Genomic DNA, 20,946 nt, shown 5'->3' on the forward strand with positions numbered 1-20,946 from the left:
CGTTGAGGAAGCTTACCCAACCAAGGCTCACCCCGCCTCTTCAAGCCACGCCCTCCTAGATTCGGCTTTTCCCCAGCCACGCCTCCTCGTGTTCCCCACCCCCCCCGCGTGAGATAACGCTCCAAACCACGCCCACATCACTTTCCCGCGCAGCCGCAACGACGCTGCTCCCTAAGTCCCACCATCGCCTAGGCTCCTCCCCCATCCCGCGCAGTCTCTCCCTTCACTTCATACCCCTCCCTCCGCCCCACACATACCGAAGACCTTCATCCCCCAAGCTCCGCCCATTAAAGCAGCCCCTTCCAGGTGGAGAGGCTGGAGATAGGTGCGAGACAGGCTCCGCCCCGCCCAGGCCGGAAGTACGTCACCGCAGCTATAAGATGGTGCGCGGAGGCGTGTTCGGCCTTTCTATGGCGGGAGTAGCTGGTGGCTCTTATACAGCCGTGAAGGCTGCGGCACTGGCCGCGTCTGGCCGACCTGGGTGAGGGAGCGGCTGGTTACGGGGTCGGTCAGGGGCCGGTGGGGGCGTGTGGGTGATCCGCTAGCGCGCCAGAGAGTGGGGAGGCCACGCCGCCTTAGCTCCACGTTCGCGCGGGGAGGGCGGGCAGGGGCGCATGCGCCATGAACCGGTCAGGTTGAGCTTCACGTGGCTGTGCGGGGAGACCCCGCCGAAGGGGAAACTGAGTCCGGAGGTGGCCGGGGCGGTGGTTCCTCTTCGCGTGGGACGCGGGAAGGGTGACGGCGTCCCGAGTGGGGCCGCCCGGCTTAGGGAGAGGCCTGTCAGTGGCCCCCCCACCCCGGGGCCCCCAGGAGGAGGAGGAGGGCGAAGCCTCCTGGGACCGCGAATCTCCATGAGTCCTTGGGCCCTGCCGGCTGTGGCAGTGTCCCTTCCTAGCCATGGAAGAGCATGATCTTGCTTATTGGCAAAGCTGTCACCATTTAATTGGTATCAGATTCTGACTTGTGCAAGGTACACGCATCGTTCAGGACTGTGCTTTGGGGTGCGTCACTAACCATGCCCCCCAAACTAATCCTCTGCTAAAATCCCCAGGTGCCCGGAGCAAAGGGGAGATGGAAGGGAAGACGCAAAGTAAGTATCTCTTTCGTGGCTCTTGCGGGCAGGGGTGGAGGACAGGCTGGAGGCGTGGAAGTGAATGGATTCTAGTATCTATGTCAAAAATAAGACAGATCACAAAGTTCTTTATAATAAAGTTTTGAAAACTTAAATTGATGAGTACCGAGTGGATTCATATTAAGTTTCGTGTTAATCTTTTTCCTGCAGGCCTCAAGGTATTGGAAGTGGTAAGAATGAAGGGTCCTGTCTTTGATTACTATGGCACCGCTGGCTAGAAGACCTTACCTTTGTTTACCAAGATCCTTAAATAATGTTGCATTTTAATATTAGCTGTTTTATTCCATGTACATTGTAGAGCATAAAGACAAGGTGCCCTAGATCTGGAAATAGACAGCCCTTTATGTGTATATCCCTACCCTAATTGTTTACTCTCTGCTGCAGCATGCTGCTCTTTGGCTGCATGATCTTTTAGGAGAGCTGATAACACTTAAGTGCTAGTGTTCTCTCCTAGCCAGCTTTGCATAAATCCCCTTTTTCTTAGCGGGTCTCTGAACTTACTTTGGACTGAGCTGATGAGTGCTGTTCTCTGGGCTCTTCTGGATCCCAGGTTGAGAAATGCTCCAACAATTTGGTGTCAGATTTGGGATAACTCATTTGAGGTCTACTGCTAAGGAAAAGTCTTGCCCCTTCCAGACAGACTTCATCACCTGTCAGGCCCTCTGGAGGAGAAAAAAGTCATTCTCTCCCAAAAGCTCCATGTCCCCTCAAATCATTCTGAAAACGTTTAGACAAAATTCTCCTTCCATTTCCTCAAACATTGAGACCTGGCTTCTCACTTTAATGGCTAAACTAATTGAGAAATCTGTCTCTATCTCTCCTTAACTGAACCTGAGAAAGCCATCTAGCACTTGGTAAGAGGTAAGTGAGAAGAGCACTTACCTCTTAGTCCCTTTCAAACCCTTTGCATTTCTGCAATCTGTCTCTGATCTCATTCAAATAAACTGCCCTCTAAAGTTATCGGGGAACTTATCATAGCCAAATCTAATGGCACTCTCTCATGTCCCTTGTTCTGCAAAATTTGGCCCTGTTAATCATCCTCTCTTCTTGGATACTCTCCTGGGGTTCTGTGGTGGTTCTCTTGGTTCTTTGACTACTTGAGTCTCTCTTCATCGTGTTCATAGCACCCTTTCTTATCTTCCCCAGCTACTTTCCTAATTTTTAAATTTTTTATGATTTTGAACTTAAAAGATCATTTCCATGTACACAGCACAACTTTTAAAAAGGATTCAATTTAAAATCATGAGTTTCTATTTCATACTGTTCTTTTGAAAAAGTATGTAATAATTACCATACATCATTTTCAAAAGCTATCCTGCTTTTCTGTACAAGTTTTCTTTTGTTATCTGCTGTGTGCTTTTTTTTTTCCCTCCGCACCCCACCCTAGACACACTATTAGACACAAAGATGTATATAGTGTGAAACTACCATACATCTGTATTTTTTTTTTCTGGAGGTGGATAGCATTTTCTTTCATATGTCCTTTGTGGTGGATTTTGAGTATAATACTCCAAGAGACTTTAATCCTTCAAAACTATTCCTAGAATAATACTGCTGTTACTCTGTACAACATTCTCTTGGTTCTGCTCTTTTCACCCTTCATTATTTCATGCAAGTCTTTCCAAGGTTTTCTAAAATCAACCAGCTCATTTTTTATAGCACAGTAGTATTGCATCATGATCATATGCCACAACTTTTTCAGCCATTCCCCAGTTGACAGGCATCCCCTCAATTTCCAGTTCTTTGCCACTGCAAAGAAAAGAGCTGCTACAAATATTTTAGAACACTTAAGTTCTTTTCTTTACTCCCTAATCATCTTGAGGAAACAGACTTGATAGTGCTATTACTGGGTCAAAGAGTATATATGGTTTTTCATAACTCTGGGCAGTCTGATGGGTATAAAATAACAGTTCAAAGTTGTTTTAATTTGCAATTCCCTAATCAAATATGTAGAGCATTTTTTCATGACTAGTTTTGATTTCTTCATCAAAAAGGCCATTTATCAATTGGTGAATGGTTCTTATTAAATATTTGAGATAGAAGACCTCTATCTGAGAAACTGTCTAAAAATTTTCTACTAATGATCTTGGCTACATTGGTTTTATTTATACAAAACCTTATGAATTTAATGTATTGGAATTATCCATTTTATACCTAATTTTGTTCCCTTATCTCTTGTTTATTCATAAATTGTTCTGTCCATAAGTCTGACAGCTAACATTCCATGTTCTAATTATTTGAGATAATCTCCCCTTTATATGTATCCGTTTTGATCACATCTCAGTAAATGGTATAAGATACTGGTCTATTCTGTTTCTGCCAGACTGCTTTCTAGCTGCCCAGATGTTTTCACCAAATAATGAATTCTTATCCCAAAAGCTTAAATCTTTACATTTATCATATACACGGTTACTAAAATCATTTGCTATTGTGTATTGTGTATCTACTCTGTTCTACTGTTCTACCTTTTAATTTCTTAGCCAGTACAAAAGTTTTGACAATAACTGCCTTATAGCTTAAGCTCTGGTTTTGTTCAACCTCCTTCCTTTATTTTCTGACTCAGCAAAATAAATTTTTGGTAATTTAATTGGGATGGCATTGAATACATAGATCAGTTTAGATAAATTTGTCCTTTTTATATTGGCTCTGTCTACTCATGAATGATTAAAATGTTTCTCCAATTATTTAAATCTGACTTTGCATAAAGTGCTTTATAATTTTTTTTATGTAGTTCCTGGGTTTGTTGTTGGTAGGTATGCTTTCAGGTATTTTTTATTGTTTATGTTTTAAATGGGGTAACTTTTTGCAGGATTTTGTTGGTGATATATAGAAATGGTGATGGTTAAATTTTGCTGCTTTGCTAAAATCTTTTTTTCATTATGTTGAATTATCAGGACGTTCCAAGTATTTTATCATATCATTTACAAAAAGATAAAGGTCTGATTTTCTTCAATTTCTTTTGCTTGCTAGGATTTCCTGTACAATATTGAATAATGGTGACAATGAGCATCCTTATTTCGTTCCTGGTCTTATTGGGAATGCCTCTAGATTTACAAGTAATGCTTGTTGATAATTTTAGGTAGATTCTTCTAACAGTTCTAAGGAAAAATAAGTATTTTTTAATAGAAATGAGTTATATTTTATCAAAAGTTTTTTCTGCATCTATTGATATAACATGATTTTTGTTACTGATGTAATCAATTGATAATTTGCCCTGCCTTCCTGGTGTAAATCCCACCTGGTCACAATATTGTTTACACTTCTGTTAATCTAGGCAGTTTATTTTTGTAAATATTCTGTTTCACTTAAATTGTTTACTGCCTTATCACTGCTTTGACTTCATCTCGTAAATGGTTTGATTTGCTTTAAGTCATATTAACCAATGGTTTGCCAATTTTATTGTTTTTCTATAAAACCAACTCCTAGTCTATTCATTTTATTTATTCAGTGGTTCTATTACATTCAGTTGGTGTTTAATAGGGGATTTTTAATTTGCTTTTCTAGTTTAATTGCATTAACAATTCAATGGTCTGCTCTTTTGGTGCATCCTGTTGGTTTTGATATCTTGTCTCATTGTCATTCTCTTCAATGAAATTATTAATTCTGTGATTTGATCTTTCACCCGCTCGTTCTTTAAGATTGGAGTGTTTAGTCTCAAATTAGTTTTTAATCTATTTTCTATGGTCCTTTATTGAATATAATTTTCATTTCATTGTGATCTGATAAAGATGCATTTACTTTTCTGCATTTAACTATACTTTATATGTCCTAATATATGGTCAGTTTTTGTAAAGGTACCATGAACTTCTGAGGAAAAGATCTATTCCTTTCTATTCCCTCCGGCTGTCAATCATATTTAGCTTATCTAAAATTCTATTCACCTCCTTGACTTCTCTTTTAATTATTTTTTGGTTAGATTTATCTAATTCTGAGTGGGAAAGGTTAAAATCCCCTACTATTATAATACAATTATCTCTTTATACCTGCAATTTATTTAACTTTTCCTTTAAAAAATTAGATGCTATAGCTTTTGGTACATATACATTGGTATTGATATTGCTTCATTGTCTATGGAATTTCTATCATAATATAGTTTCCTTTTTTTAATTAAATCTATTTTAGCTTTAACTTTGTGATCATGATTGCTAGTTCTGCTTTTTTTACACCAACTGACGCATAATAAATTCTATGTAGCCCTTTTTTAACTGTGTGTATCTCATTTTTGAATGTTTCTTGTAACCAACATATTGTCAAATTCTGATATTTAATCTATTCTGCCAGCCAGTCTGTTTTATGGGCGAAGTCATCCCATTCACATTCAAAGTTATAATTACTAGTTGTGTTTCCCTTCTTATCCTTCTCAGCCTCTCTTTACGCTATCCCTCCTCACATGTCTTTTTTTAACCACTACCTCCCTAATCTGTACCCTTTTAAGAATCTGTCACTCATACTCTCTTTACCCTCCTATTCCTTGATCTGCCCACCCCTCTAAGAGTCCCTCTCTTATCCTGTCCTCTTGCCCTCCTATTTATAAATTTAGGAGATTTTTCTACCTTTGTATGTGTTACTCCCTCTTTAGCCCACTTCTGATGAAAATAAGGTTCCATAGCTACTAGCCCTGCACCCCTTTTTCTGTAGCAGTTCTTCCTTTATGAGATCATTGCTCTATTGCCCAGTTCAATCTGGGAACTTTAAAGCTTGGCTATAATTATTCCTCTGAATTTTCATCTTGGAATCTCTTTCAGGTGGTGATCTGTAGATTCTTCTATTTCACCCTCTTCTAGACCTTGAGGACAATTTTCCTTAATTTCGGTTTCATCTAAGAACTCTTTTGGGGCTTGTGACCATTTGACATTTTTCTTTGAAATAGGAGTGACTTTTAACTTCACTGTCTTCTGAATATGAACCCAGATATTCTCAATCCCCATAGTGACTATCTACAGTTGGGTGGTTTCTCCTTTGCTGTTCTTTTTTTCCTATTCGCAGTCAGGTTATAATACCAAGGGAGGGGTGGGGGTGGTGCTTCAGTTTTCTGAGTTCTGTCTGAGGGCCCAACCTTGGCCATTTCTCTCCCCCCAGCGAGGGCCAAGGCCCTTGGTTCCTGCCACCCCTCCTGTAGCTGCAAACTTGAGCTCACTCTGTCCTGTCTTCTGCAGGGTCCCCGCCTCTGCTGGGGACACTCATTCACTGGACCCCACACTCACTGGACATGTGTTCACATGTGTTTGTTCCTTCCACAGCCATAGGGACCAGTTCTGGTCATCACCATTGGGCCTAGCCTCCCACAACAGCAAAGAACCTTCAGTCTAACCCTGCTCAGCTCATTTTACCCTGTTTGTGGGAGGATTTTGAAGAATACTGTATTTCCTCTTTCTGCTATCTTTCCCCTTCCCCCTTCTCTTTGCTTTGTATCATCTCACTTGGGGATTTCGTCACCTCCCATGGATTCGGTTATCTTGGCACAGATGGTTCTCAATGTCTATTTGTTCAGCTCTAATCTTTGATCTCAAACTTCAAATGTCCAGAACAGAATCCATCCTCTTCCTCCCCCAAATGCAAATGTTCCTGTCTTCAGTTTCCTTATTGTTGAAGATGGTCTAGTCTTCCCAGTAATCACATAGTCTCATGGCCTCAGATGTCATTCCTGACTCCACACAGACCGCACAGAGATCCAGTCTTTTTATGTGCAGGTCCCCTTCACACCCTCCCTGCATCATGTCACCCTTTTCCCCTACCCAAACAACGGTGGCTCCCAATCAACTCTAAAATCCCGTTTGGCTTCTAGAACCCCTTCACAACCTGGCCTTTTTCCATTTGATACTTTGTATATTGTTATTCTGCCATGTAGATTCCCCTAACTGATCTCAAACACAGTTGCTTTTTACACTTGCAACAATCTTTTCCACATGCCCATATGTGCATACAAACTGTGCTGGAATATTTCCTCCACACATCTGCCTCTTGGCTTCCCTGTCAAATACCCTGTTCAAGAAGCCTTTCTGAGACTCCAGCCCCACTTCCCTCATTAATGCCACATTATGTTGGATGTGGTTTTTCACCATTAGAATGTAAGCCTCTTAAAGGCAGGGACTTTGGATTCTCCAGCACTTCAGCACTTGATGCACTTCAGTGCACAAAAGCGCTTCAGTGCTTAATGGGTGCTTGTTGACTTGATAGTCTTGGGTATGAGTGTTGAGAAAAAATGAAGTGAACCCAGGTGCCTAAGACTTGTCAGAATAGATTCTGTAGAAATCATTTTGATTTTTCTGAAAACAGCCCCTTCAGATAGAGGTCCTTGGTAGACTGCCGGGGCGTGGGTGGTGGGGGGGTCATTAATATAAGCCTTACCTTAGGGACTCCATTGGCACAAATGATAAATTTTACAGTTAGCCAGTATTAACTCCGTGCAAGACTCATGTGTATATACCGAGGGTGTTTTTGATGTACAGCAGCTTGATGGGAGCATGATTTTAAATGAGCTATTTGTGGGACTTCTTAGACTCCACACAAGACTAATTATTGGGAGGGGGCTTTGAGGCTACATTTTAAAGATAGGAAAGTATTACTGATGAACAGAATGACTCCTTTCCTAACAAGATGGAAATAAATTTATAGCATGATAGTCCTGAATTGATCTCACCACCTTTAAAACTTCCAGGAAACCCTTACCTCCTCAACTTTTTGGAACATAGTTTGCTCTGTTGTTCCCACTCCAGTCCTTTCTCATGCTTAGACACTAATATGAGCGAGACCTGATCTAAAAGATAAAAGGGAGTCAAGGTAACGTACATGAAGGTGGATTTGTCAAAAGATTGTTGTCTTTATCCCAAATGGAAAAGAAACAAGGTTGATCATTTACCCATTTGTAAGAAAATTGGGCTATCTAGTAAACTGGGGGGCTGTTCAACCTACTGTGTTAATGTTTCTGGAACACTGATATGTTCAGATAGTGACTGATAATGAAAGTCTGTTTCCATAATCTGAATTAGGGATTTGGATTGGTTTTTGTGGCTTGTCTTGCCATCAGATAGGGAGATTGCTCCTGCTCTGATGGTGAGGAAAGATAAGTGGCGTAAAGAACAGTCAACTTGAATAAGCCCAAAGAACATGGGCTGTGAGTAGAGGCATAGCCTTTTGGTTTTGAAAACCACCAATGACATCAGGAGAGTAATGTCTTGATTTGCTCATGAATTGGATTTAAGTAACCAGAGCTGTGCCTGTTGTCTGCCTTAGTCATCAGAAGTCCAATGGCAAGATAGGACAACTGGCTCATGTATACCCTGGTTGAACATCTGGTCCCAAACATCAGAATTATATTGAAAATTGTCATTGGGATTATGGTCACCCATGTAGCCAAATAGTAGATAAGCTACCATCTTCTGAGAAAGTTGAACAAGAAGTTGAGAAAAAAGGCACTTGAAAGGTGGTACAATGGATAGCCCCCTGGGTCTGGAGCCAGGAAGACCTGAATTTGAATCCAGCCTCAGACAACCCAACTGAAACCCTGGGCTTATCATCTACTTGGCTCACATAGGTCATCTGTAAAATGGGGATAAGTAGCACCTACCTCACCTGTTGTGAGGATCAGTGGAACTAACTGCCTTAGAGATAAAGCAAAACCCCATTAAACATTAGGAGTGGAGCCAGCACTTTTATAAACACTTCATGCTTCCAACTCTTAAAGGGACCCTACCCACTACCATCCAACCTAAAATTGAAGGCTGGGAACTGAATTTTTTGAAGATTACCTAGCCTATTCCAAAGGAAGCATATGCCACTGGATCGGTGGTCCTTTGTCTTGATCCCATTGCCCTGTTGTCTCTGATGAATATCACTCTACACATACAAACTTCATGGGAAGGGGTTTGTTGTGCAACTTAGAAACAAAAATCATCCCTGCAAGTTGATTTTGACCTTTATCCTTTTCACTCAAGGCCTGTAATTCAACCCCAGAAACCCAAGTTCCCTTCTGTGTATGGATCCTATACAGTGTTGGGTTTTTTACCTTCAAACCCTGTTTCCTGAGATGTCCAAATAAACATTATGGAACCTTCAAAGCAATTTTCCCCCCAGAGTCACAAGCTAGTGAGGCAGAATTTGAACTGACTTTGGGTCCAGAACACTTCTACTGCACTACCTACCTACTGTTCTTGATTTTTTCTCCATCTTCCATAAAACTAAAGGACCATGAGATTCCCATAAGATTCTTAGGAATTGTCTTTCCCAAACATGCACAATAAGCTGCCCTTGTTTAGTATCTTGCTAGGCTGTGGTGCAGCAACCAAAGGATTCTCTCGCTGATAGTACCTGCTGACATTGCTGGCCCAGAGCTTGTGTCCTATCTGGGGGTCAGGGTACATGGGAGCTTCCTATGCGATTTCAACAGACCTCTCTCACCAGCGCCACAATGAAGCTAGAATGGCCATGGCCATTCTGTGTTGATCCTTTGGTTCAAATATGTAGCTCATGCTACTTTTCACAAACACCAAACATAGCCCAAGGATTCCTACTGTTGACTGCCTTGGCTGCAGCTGCCCTCAGTGAAAAAAGTCCTTCACATTCAGGTACCTTTCTAATCTCTATTCCCTGTGCTGTTTGCTCTGGTCCATCATACTCAACCTGTACCTGGAAACAGTCCATCTTTGAACAGACACTTAAGAACCCTCCTACTTTAATATGAACCTCTTATTTCCAGATAATCTAGCTATCTACAAAGCTATGCAGTGAACTTGTAATCATCCTTCCCTTTGCCAAACCAGGTTAAATCCTTTTCTGTGATCTGCCCCACAAATGCAGTTCCCCTGCCACCCTAGACGCATTCTACATTGCTTACATCCTACTAGCTTAGCTTCTGTCCATGACTGCCAAGATGGCAGAACCTATTTTCCTAATCCATGCCTGCCACTTTGTGTGTATTGTTTCTGCTGGCATTTACACAGATTGTAAATAGACGTGCTTCTTCCATAGTGGGCAGGATCTGGAAGCACTGGATTTCTTAATTTTGCTGAAACCAAGTTATATCATGGCCACGTAGTAGCCTAGTGAGGCCATCCGTCTACACACCATCACTTGTGACCGCTGCCCCACCCACACCAGCACAATGGATTAGGAATTTTGGGGGCAGATAAGGCTGCCATTGACAGCATCCCACAGCCTTTTATCCCCACTGCTATATCCCTTTCTTTATCCCTGAAAGACCACATCTCTGCCCAACAACCCGCTGCTTATCTGAAACGAGAAGTGGAAACCCACGAGTTGTGCCTTCCCATCTAGCTTCATAGTCCAAACACGCTTCCTGCCAATCAGGGCTCCTTTCTCTGCTGAAGTGTATTTGTATCCTATCCAATGGGCCACAGTGCAAAGGGAGGAGAGGAGGGTGACTACAATATAAAAAGTTTAGTCATAACAGTCACATTTTCTGCTTCCATCACAAAACAGTGGGCAACCTGAAGAGAGTTACACTGTAGACCAGGGGAAAGACGATGAAAGCATCTCTCCCTGACGAGGTATGCCCTTCAGAGTACTCTAGACCAATTTCAATAAAACTTCCACAATCCTTAGTGCTTGGTTATTGCCTAGGGATTGTTTTCATGTATAGTGGATAGTAGAATGTTAGCTTACTAGAGCTGATTTTTTTTTGGAGGGGGGTGGGAGAGGTGAAGGGGGCAGGGTGAGGCAGTGGGGGTTGATTAAGTGACTTGCCCAGGGTCACACATCTACTCAGTGTCAAATATCTGAGGCCAGATTTGAACTCAGGACCTTCCTCCTGACGTCAGGACTGATGCTCTATCCTCTGTACCAACTAGCTGCCCCTGAATGAATCTCCAATTTATTTCCCAATTTGGGGTCCAACCAGGGGATCCACTTCTTGTGGATCCATTCTTAATCACAAGTTAACTAAAGCCCTTGTGTTCTCTTAATTCACACCTCATAGCATCTCCAGTCCCCTGGACATATAGAATGAAAGAACGTGGACATTGAATGAGTATTGTAAAAGTCTATAATGATTCTGAAATGACTTGCAATCCTGCGTTTGGCTTTCTTGAGGTGTCAGAACACCCAAGATAGAAAACATGCTTTGTTACCTTATGAGATAGTATTTAGAAGATCCATGCCAACTGGCCTACAGTCAGGGTATGAATCGAGGGAGCAATTTGAAGAAGCCATTAACTAGATCCTATTGTTTCTTATTTGTGCAGAAAAGCCCAGGATGCCTGGATGATGCCTAAAATACAACCCTGTCCCAACATCTGATCCAGAGGCCAAGTCCGTATCAAAATTCACCATTGGAAGTCCTCTGTAGACCTTTGGTGGGAAAGGCCCCTAGTGAATTGTTCTGACAAGTTACACTGCAAAAGTGGCCGGAGGAAGGGCTGTGTAGATACATGTGAACCAAGCCCAAGGCTCTCCTGTTTTGGATGCGTTGTCAATAGGAATCGGACCACTTCAGTTCACTCCTTGAACGGGAAATTGTGTGGAATCCTGCCCTTCAAAACTTGGGATGTTGGCTTCTTTATTTACTTAACTATTAATGCCATTGGCATTAACCCAGTCCTGTGGCTAAACTCCAGACTAATGTAAATCTCATCTATGCCCATGATGAAGCAAGGGATGATGAAGTTACTCCTCATCGTCATCACAGCGCTCCTACGACTTGGCCTGGCAGGTCATGCCCTTCCACAGCATCCGTTTATCACATCAATACAAAGGGCCGTCACTGCAGCAAACTTAACTGATTGTTGGGTCTGTTATAAAGTGGGTAATATGGAAAGCGAGGTTTCTCTGATCCCCATCCCAGCCCCACTATCCCACTGGATCAATGAATCCATATATGGAGTGTATTATTCTTCCTCCTATTCTAAATACCAGTACCTGTGGAAATACACAGGCCGGCCCCTCTCCCCTGAATATGGGAAAGGACCAAAATACAAAGTACATGTAAGCCGCTCCTTCCATACTTACCAAGTTGCAGGACGTCCACAGTATCGAATACAACACCGGGGTCAGTATCCCTTGTGTATCCAAAACGACAATGGAACCGTATACTTGGGCGATGTTCCTGAGGAGAGATGTGCCCAGACTCTGTGGTTTGACACTGATGATGGTACATGGGAAGTGGACCCTGGATCAAATAGCGGAGGAAACTTCAAATGTGGGAAGACCTCCCCGATGACATTCTGGGGAAAAGAGAGCTACTCCAACTTCACCATCCTCCCCCTCAATTACACCTCTGCTGGCTGGGAGAGTGAAACAAGGAACTATCATAACGACACTTTGTATGTACTAGCTGAAGGGGGAGAGATTGTCCATACAAGTTTCAATATGTCAAGTTGCCCTGGGGAAGGATCTTTTGTCAACTTCACACTTTTATACCAGATGTTTGAGTCTATACTTTGTGCCTATAATGACACCCCTTGGCACCATTTGACCCACTCGTGGAAAAATTTTGACAAGCGATGCCCTTGGTACTTTGAAACAGGTACTATGATGATACAAGGGAGGGAACGGTGGTCGCCAAATTCCACCTGGGCCCAGTACTCTGGTAACAGACTTACTCTATCCCTCGCACACGCTTTAGGGCTTTATTTCATTTGTGGTGATTATGCTTATAAGGCTTTACCTCCAGGGTGGGGAGGAACTTGCACCATAGCTTATCTAGTCCCTGATCTACAGATACACAAGACCTTGACCTCCACATCTGTCCCCAACCCCGGGAGCTTCATCAATCGGTTTCATAAGCGAACCACTAATCCTTTCGCTGAGAAACCCTCAGGATTCCATGCTTTCGCCCAAGCCTTGTTTCCATGGCTTGGAATTTTGGAAATCGAGAAGGCAATAGTGAATATGTCTGCGGCTGTGGAAGAAGGTTTCAGTGCCACCCTCGAAGCCATTTCCAACCTGCGGCTAGAGGTGGACCCCCTGTCTCAGGTGGTTGTTCAGAGTCGGATGGCGTTAGACATGAAACGGGCACAACAAGGAGGGGTTTGTGCATTTATCAACACCATGTGTTGTTTCTATGTTGATAAAAAGAACCAGATAAGTCAGAATGCTACCAAGTGGAAAAGCTTCATGAACACAGACCCTGAGTAGTCCTGACTCGGTGATACTCCCAAGGAGCTTGCGGGGGGGGGGGGGGGGGGGGTGGGACCAGGCGGGGATGGTGCAGGACACAAACAAGAGTACTGTAGCTCCCAGGGAGAGTCCTAGGGAGTGCCTTAACGTGGATAGCCTTAGTTGAAACTCGGATTGGTTTCTGTCTATGCAGTAGGCTGCCTGTTTGCCGTCATCTCTGCTATGGTGCTGAGCCTCATAGCACAAGGGCTACCAAAAACCAGACCCTTGTTTGAAGAGTCACTTTCTAGCTAGTGGCTTCCCTACTTAGCTTTGAATAAACTCTCCTTTTTCATCTGGTCCCTGAAGCTACTGGCCCAGCTGGTGGTTGAGAGCTCCCTGGGCTCTTCCGGACTCCAAGGTGAATGCCTTTGTCAGACTGAAGCCCCATGAGAGGGCCACCGTATGCATTTTGTAGCTTCTGCAGCATCCGGCAGGGCACTCTACGCAGTGTCTGCTCAACAAGTACTGTATGGATTGTCCGACTGTTGATTGTTTTTTGGTCATCAGTGGGTAGCGTAAAGGGACATACATTTTGACTTAAATACTTGTGAAACTTGTAATGATTTTATAAGTAAAAAGTTGTTTTAAAAATGAAACATTTTTACTCTTCTTCAAAAGATTAGGTTTAGAACTGAAAGCGACCTTACAGCTTATCTAGTCCACGTGTGCCATCCCTTCTCTCCCTTCCCCTACATCTCCAAATTTATAGAGGAGAAACTGTTGAAACTGCTCTTAAGGGGTCAGCTGACAGTACCTGAATTAGAACACAGGTCTTCTGACTCCAAGTTCAATTATTCCCTCAGCTACTTTGCATTGTACTTATATGTGGGTAGGTGGGGAGTTCAGGGAAACTTTTAGTCAAAATAGAGTAAATTACCCTTGTACATACTGGAAAGTGCTGTCCCCAAGTATTTCTGATACAGAATTTAATACGTAACCTTTTAGAGAGAATGGTACCACCAACATCAATATCTTCTTTTGGGGCCACTGAGTCACAATCTCTCGGCCATCAGATTTCACAGGACAGTCTGAGGAATGTCGCTCTGAGGAAAAATTCTGTTAAGTAGTGAGATAGAGTAAGAGCCAAAAGCAAGTGAGCATTATAAATGCTTCAGATCTAAGGACCAGGAATTGCACCGGGGCTCCCCTGTGACTTGAACAGCTCCCTCCAGCGTTTTGGGGCTGGGCGGGTGGGTGGGCAGGCAGTTTTCTTGGAAGAATTGCCATGAATCTGGACAGCTGGTTGAGTGGACACATGTTTACAAGGGTCTTCAGACAGGAATGTGAAATGGGGCTGAACAGTGGGTCTCGAGGCCAAGATCCTCCCTCACATTTTTGCAGGTTGTGAATGTGAGCTCACACAGATCTGCTTTGCATGCATTTCCCCTTCTCTCTGTATTACTGGGAGGATCCAGAATGGCCTTGAAATGTTTAGCCTCCTTGACAACATACTAACTTGAAGGATATTAGGGATGTTGATGTTTGACTTCACTGGTTTAAGGAATTCCCAGGTTAGGGAATGCCTTCTACCAATGCAGGTTGGCAGCTTAGAGCGCTAACAGAGGAAGGGGCTTGCCAGGCTGTGTCAGAAACATGCATATTCCTGCCTTCAGGGATAGATAGCTTTTCTGTTATGCCACATTTGGGGGTAATAAGTGAAGGGCAGATTGTTTTCCCCATTGAATCAGAATACTTTATGTACTTTGAGGCAGTCACATCAACACTAAGACTGGATGATTGACAGATATAAAAAGTCATTCCAAAATCCGAATAAATGTTTGAGGTTACACAGAAATAAGGCCTGAACCCTGGTGTCCTTTTCATCTTGGGGAAACTGCTATGGAAAAAGATGAGATCATAAATAAGGCCCAGATTGGCAAATAGCAAGGTAGGGAATTCACTCTTCCAAGGTGAGACAAATTAGATAGAAAACTCGCGCCATTTTCGGTAGTCAGTGCTGAAATGGAGGTATTCCTGGATGGGCCAACACCCCCAACACCTTGTGTGGCTTTCGCAAAATTTGCCTCAACTAGATGCTAAGTAATTTCTTTGTGCACAGGAATCCTGAAACAAAAGTAACAAGTATACAGCTTACATTCAGTTTCTTAAAAATGAAAATCACAACACCAAGCAGAAAAGTATGCATGGGTTGGCCACAAGTTCAAGCGCCACCAAATCCCAAGGTCCTTTTCTCTTGAAGCTCCTGTGCTAAAGTCTTCACAGTTTGGTGACACTTTTTATCCAGGGTATAAAGGCTGAGACTTTGGTATAAACACCTGGAGAATCCTTCACGCCACAGCCATAACCCCAGGAAGTGACTCCATACACAACCCAGCTTTCTCCAGGCCGTTGGCACATCAGAGGGCCACCACTGTCTCCCTGGCAGCTGTCCACATGGTTCTGCTCCTGCAGACTTCCAGCACATAGCATCCTCCCAGTGAACCGATTCTGGTAACGGTCTTCACAAAACCTCTTGGGAAGTAAGGGGATGGCTGCTTGCTGCAGGGTCCTCGAGTAGGCTTGTCCTGCCCAGACAGACAAAACAGCAGGTTGAGTCAACACACAACAATGCTTCAGAAGTGTGGGAAGCATTTTGTGCCCAGAGAAACTTCCCTACCCTTTGGACTATTAAGATAACAGATTCCTGCCTGTCTTTGTGATGTCTCTCAGTGCCAAGGGACAAGGAAGCAAGAACTGAAGGGCTTCGCAGGGTAGCAAGACTCCTGCCAGAAGAAGGTCAGCTGGGATGGGATCACATATCTAGGAGCTGGAAGGGCGGCTGGCTCATTCAACCTCTCATTTGACAGATAAGGCACTGAGGCTCCCAGGGGGACATAACACTAAGCATGAGAGGGAGTATTTGAACCCAGCAGCTCTGTCTAGTTCAAGAGCTGGCCATGTACCACGATTCCCCCGCAGCACATAGTCAATTACAATGCTTCAGACCATGTTAGGATTCTAGCTTTTCAGAGCTGATGTTTCCCTGAAGGTTTCAAATTCCCCCAAGGTTTCCCATTGTCAAATAGGGCAATTATCCCTGAAAGGATTTCACATTGCTGAAAACATCCTATAAATGGGAAGTGGCAGTGTATGATTCTGGATGGAAATCCCAAAGGCACAGAGAGCACACTTGGAATCTTAAAAGAATTCTATGAAGGTCAGCCATGATCATGATGACTTCCTTGCCAGATTCATTCGGATCAGGGCTGAGCTTCTGAAAGCAAGTGACCTGAGTCATGCTCCCCCCGGCAGGAATTAAAGAGTCTAGAAATACACAGGCACTTTAGTCATCCTAGCAAGAAGAGCACTCCAGGGAGTCTATTTACCATTCCACAAAATATCCCCAGAGATCAACCAGGCCCCAGAACAGGGCACTCAAGCCTGTGTGCCCACACGGGCTTAGTAAGGCTCCTGGAAACAGAAGAATAACCCGAGAGAGGAGCATAAGCTGCTGGTCAGCTGTTCAGTGGAGAGGCCATACAGAAACTATCTGGGTCAGACTATGCATAAAAATGAAAAAAGCCAGATAAGGGGAAGTCCCCCAAAGAATCCTTTTCTGTCACCTGGTAGCCTCTGCCTTAAGGTCATGTTGACATGTCCTGAGCCTTAGGAAATGACCAGGAGCTCTCCAGCACAGTCCCACACCCTTCTTTGGGTTAACTCCCACTTACCTGTATCTCCCCACCCAGTGATATAACAGTTGGGTGCAGTCCTCTGCGGTCTCTCTCGTCGGAGAGGCAGGCAGGCAGGCAGAACATGGCTGTTGAATGTGGCACACTGCTCCTCTGGTCCCTGCAGCCTCACCAAGGCGATGTCATAGTCACTGCTGTCCGGCCTGTACTGCCGGTGAATCACGATCTGCTGGATCCCAAGCTCTTCTTCAAACTCCTCTGGCACCAGGGTGTGATAATCCCCAACTCTAACGATGTAGTTCCCAGTGTTGTTACCATACCTGAAAGGCAGGGGAAGGAGCACACTTTGTTTCAAAGGCTGAAAAGTGGTGATTGTGGGAAGGAATCACGTAATCATTGAGGGCTAACTATCTTCAAAGTTCTGGGACTAACCTCTAGGACAGGTGCGGAACCTATGGCCTCGAGGCCATGTGTGCCCCTCTAGGTCCTCAGGTGTGACCCTTAGACTGAGGTGGCCATGTGGCCTTGAGGCTGCAGGTTCCACACCTGTGCTATAGGAGCATCCATTCTGTGGGGAAATAAGACATATACTAACAGGCACATTCAAAATACAAATAGGTAGGCTAGGTAACATTTAATGCAAAGTCACATGCGTTCAAATCCACACAAATTTGAGGTCACATTTTGTAAAACACAGTCATTCGTTCCAGCCCACAGAGAGAATTTAAATAACGAGTCCCTTCTGTCCCTGTGGAGCAGCAGCTGTCCCTTTTCCAGTAGTTTCCTTCCTTTCCTTCTCTAATGCTTCCTACTCAGCCCACTCGGGCATAAGCTGAGGGATGTCAGTGAAGGTTCATCTAGCCTGGAGCAGTGCACAGAGCTCTAGACGTGGAGCTGGGAAGATGCAGATTCAAATCCAACATCAGACACTTGCTAACTATGTTATCAATTCAGATTGATTCATTTCTCTGGTCCCCAGTTCCCCGCTTTGTAAAAGGAGGGTGTGGTACTTGGTGATTTATAAGGCCGCTTTGTTCTTGTTCTCTCCTGAGTCTTTGTAACCCCACAGAGTGTTTTCTTGGCAAAGACGCTAGAGTGGCTTGGCATTTCCTTCTCTAGATCATTTGACAGATGAGGAAACTGAGACAAATAGTGTTAAGTGACTCACCCAGGATCACACAGCTAAAAAGTATCTGAGCCAGATTTGAACTCAGGAAGGTGACTCTTCCTGATTCCAGGCCTAGCATTCCATCCACTGCACCACTTAACTGCCCCTACAATCCCTGACATACCACTCAATATAAAGAAAAAAAAAGCCAGCCCAAGCCTTGCTCTAACCACCAGGGCACAAACTATTTCCAAGAAATCACGCAAAGAAAGCATCGTGATGTGGACAGCTGATCTCAGGTCAGGGAGACCCCACAAGTCCCATCCCTTTCTGAGTTCAGCCACCAGTCTGCACCGGCAGAAGGGATTCCATCCACACCAGTGAAATCACAGCCTCAGCGCGACAAGTTCTGTGATGAAGTGAGATAAGAATGCTATGAAGTATAAGTGTGCTGCTGAATTAAACACCAAGGTTAAGTTAAAAAGAAGAAAGAATAAAACCTTTCCAGGATGCACATTGCCAGCATGTGAGCTTCAACTCCATATGTAAGCAATTAAACCTCATAACCTCTGGGGAGGATTGTGACCGTAATCTACCAGATGGGGAAAAAATGAAATGCAAGAACCCCTTGTAAGTAGGTAGTGGGATATGGGGTTGTGTAATGAGCAGGATGGCAGAATAGTTGTTTTCTGCAAATTTCCATGACAAAAAACAAACACCAACCAGTCACAACCAGCACCTACAAGCACCTGCTTTAGGGTTTGCAAGGGAGTTTACAAATATCTCTCATTTTGTTCTCGCAATGACCCTGCAAGAAAGGTGCTAGCATTACTCCCAGTTTACAGATGAGGCAATTGAGGTCGGCAGAGATTATCGTAGCTAATAAGTGTCTGAAGAAGAGCAAAAAATACTGCTCTGATTACCATTACAGTCTACCACAAGGAGTGACTTGAGGAGCTAGCATCATGAGTTAATAGAGAAATATTCTTGGCTGTCGAGAAGTAGAAAGTATTGATGATCCAGGCTGAGCTAGAACTTAGGGTGAATACAAAATTCTCTTTCTTGGTTGTTTTTGAGTGAGATAGATTGTTGGGAGCTATAGAAGAGGTTTCTTACACTGTGTTAGTAATCTTTGCTATTCTGTCATTTGGGGCAGGGATGTTCTGGCTCTCCAGCCCCCTAAGAAATCCTCCATCAGAGATATCACCAGTCCTTTTGGTGGAAATGCTGACAAAGAGAAGCCAAACACCCAAACAAGGGGGACTAAGACAGTGAAAAAAACTAAACTTCACCACAAGAAACACTGGAATATTTGGGGATGTTTAAGTTGGAAAAGAGGAGATTTGATGAAGGACTGTTATGCCAAGAGGGATTAGACTTGCTTTTCTTGGGAAATGGAGGTCAGAGCATTTATGTCAATAAGCACTGATTTATTAAATACTATGTTGTTAAATGATTTGCCTAAAATCACATAAGTAGTAAGTGGGAGAGCCAGGATTTGAACCCAGACCCTCTGGTTAGAAATCCAGGACTCTCTTTCACTGTCAAATTAAGTCAACAAGCATTTATTTTTTTTAATTTTACCAGAACACAAATACATAATAGAGAAAAGAAACGAAAACATACTATAAACTTAAATATTGAAACTTAAATACAAAGTAAGAAAGAAAAAAAGCATGTCATGTGCATAGCAGAACACAGGAGAGGATTCAAAACATGTAACAATAAAATTTCATTTCAAGAAAGCCTGTACGATAAATAATACACCTCGTGTTGAGAATTGTCCATCTTTTCTTTGCTTGTGTTTTCTTTTGTTCTCTGCTGTGTGCTTTTAAACTTTGTTCTTTTTTACTTCCCTCCACCCTCCCCAGAAGGCTACAATATAATTTAGCTATTTCTTGATATATACATACACATACAGATATATACATACACATATATACTCACATATATAGACACATACTTTCCCAAATATACTCTACTCCTAATCTTTGTTTTTATTTTTGTTCATATCTCTTGTTTCCTATCCCTCCTGCCTCCTCTACTTTACTTCTACCCACTACATCACTCTCCTATTACTTGCCTACCCCGCTACTCCACCAACCATGCTGCCCTCCTATTATTTGCCTTCCCCCCTCCAAGGATCCCTCCCCAATCCTCTCATTCCCATCGATCTAAACACCCTTTACCTATTCCCTCTAAAAATCCCTCCCTTGTCCTCTCCCCCCTCACTATACTCCTACCATTTTATTTCTTCTAAATTTAGAAGACCTTTATACTCTTCCCTCATAAACCCATTCCCGATGAAAGTAGGTTGCCAGAACTACCACAGCCCTCTCCACCACCTAAATCCTCTGTATCCTTTCTTCTTCTTGCACCTCTTTTGTATAAAATAGTTACTGCTTTTAGCTGTTTCTAAATGGTTTTACTTCTTAAATTTATATCATAGTCAGGTTTATCCCCTTCTTATGAGCTCGACAATTATAAATAAGAATGTTGGACATACATTTTACATTTTATGTTATATAAAAGGTAAGCAGTCTGTTCTTATGAATCCCTTATAGTCAGTCTTTGGTATGTACCTTATGTTTCTCTTGGTTCTTGTATGTCGAATCTTCTATTAAGTTGAGGATTTTTTTTAACAAAGTCTTGAAAGTTTGAGGGTTTGTCAAATGTCCATTTTTTTTTTCATTCAAAATAATACTGAAATTTGAAGGGTATGATATTTTTGGCCGGAGCCCCAGGTCTTTTGCTCTTCAATATATTGTGTTTCAAGACCTGCAGTCTTTTAATGTCTCTGCTGCTAGGTCTTGTGTAATTCTAATTGTGGCACCATCATATTTAAATTGTTTTAATATTGATACTTTTAATATTTTGTCCTTGAGTTGGTGGTTTCGGAATTTGACTATGATATTCCTAGGAGTTCTCCTCACAGGATCTCTTTTAAGTGGTGTGCGATG

The 20,946-nt window shown here is 43.0% G+C and overlaps 2 protein-coding genes and 1 non-coding gene across 6 annotated transcripts in view; 2 read left to right on the forward strand and 1 right to left on the reverse strand.

Moving 5' to 3' along the window:
* Positions 1 to 369: 369 nt before the first annotated feature.
* Positions 370 to 13,842, forward strand: LOC118854105 (endogenous retroviral envelope protein HEMO-like). Of its 4 annotated transcripts, none has more exons than XM_036764432.1 (4): positions 370 to 481; positions 1,052 to 1,090; positions 1,283 to 1,302; positions 11,332 to 13,243. In XM_036764432.1, exon 4 carries the CDS (start codon positions 11,723 to 11,725, stop codon positions 13,220 to 13,222), a length of 1,500 nt encoding a protein of 499 aa, XP_036620327.1. In that variant the 5' UTR covers positions 370 to 481; positions 1,052 to 1,090; positions 1,283 to 1,302; positions 11,332 to 11,722; the 3' UTR covers positions 13,223 to 13,243. The 4 variants fall into 4 exon arrangements, with proteins under 4 accessions (XP_036620327.1, XP_036620328.1, XP_036620330.1 ...); XM_036764433.1 differs by having other exon boundaries at positions 1,283 to 1,290; XM_036764435.1 differs by lacking the exon at positions 1,283 to 1,302 and having other exon boundaries at positions 11,332 to 13,842.
* On the forward strand, positions 848 to 978 carry LOC118855577. The gene has a single exon (XR_005010752.1). It is a non-coding gene; the product is annotated as a small nucleolar RNA SNORA24 (small nucleolar RNA).
* Positions 13,843 to 14,544: 702 nt separating the features above from the next.
* The window catches only part of PRSS12 (serine protease 12), an 81,075-nt gene continuing 74,673 nt past the window's right edge, over positions 14,545 to 20,946 (reverse strand). Inside the window, exons 12-13 of the mRNA XM_036762432.1 lie at positions 16,918 to 17,198; positions 14,545 to 15,771 (exon numbers count right to left, since the gene is read on the reverse strand). Of these exons, the coding sequence (XP_036618327.1) occupies positions 15,464 to 15,771; positions 16,918 to 17,198 (589 nt within the window). The 3' untranslated portion in view covers positions 14,545 to 15,463. The remainder of the gene's footprint in view (positions 15,772 to 16,917; positions 17,199 to 20,946) is intronic.

This window comes from Trichosurus vulpecula, chromosome 6 (assembly GCF_011100635.1).
Source record: "Trichosurus vulpecula isolate mTriVul1 chromosome 6, mTriVul1.pri, whole genome shotgun sequence".
Classification (NCBI taxonomy): Eukaryota; Metazoa; Chordata; class Mammalia; order Diprotodontia; family Phalangeridae; genus Trichosurus; species Trichosurus vulpecula.

What these genes read in the sequence shown, in the direction of transcription:
- LOC118854105 (XM_036764435.1), top strand. Translation starts at nt 11,723, where the DNA reads ATGCCCATGATGAAGCAAGGGATGATGAAGTTACTCCTCATCGTCATC.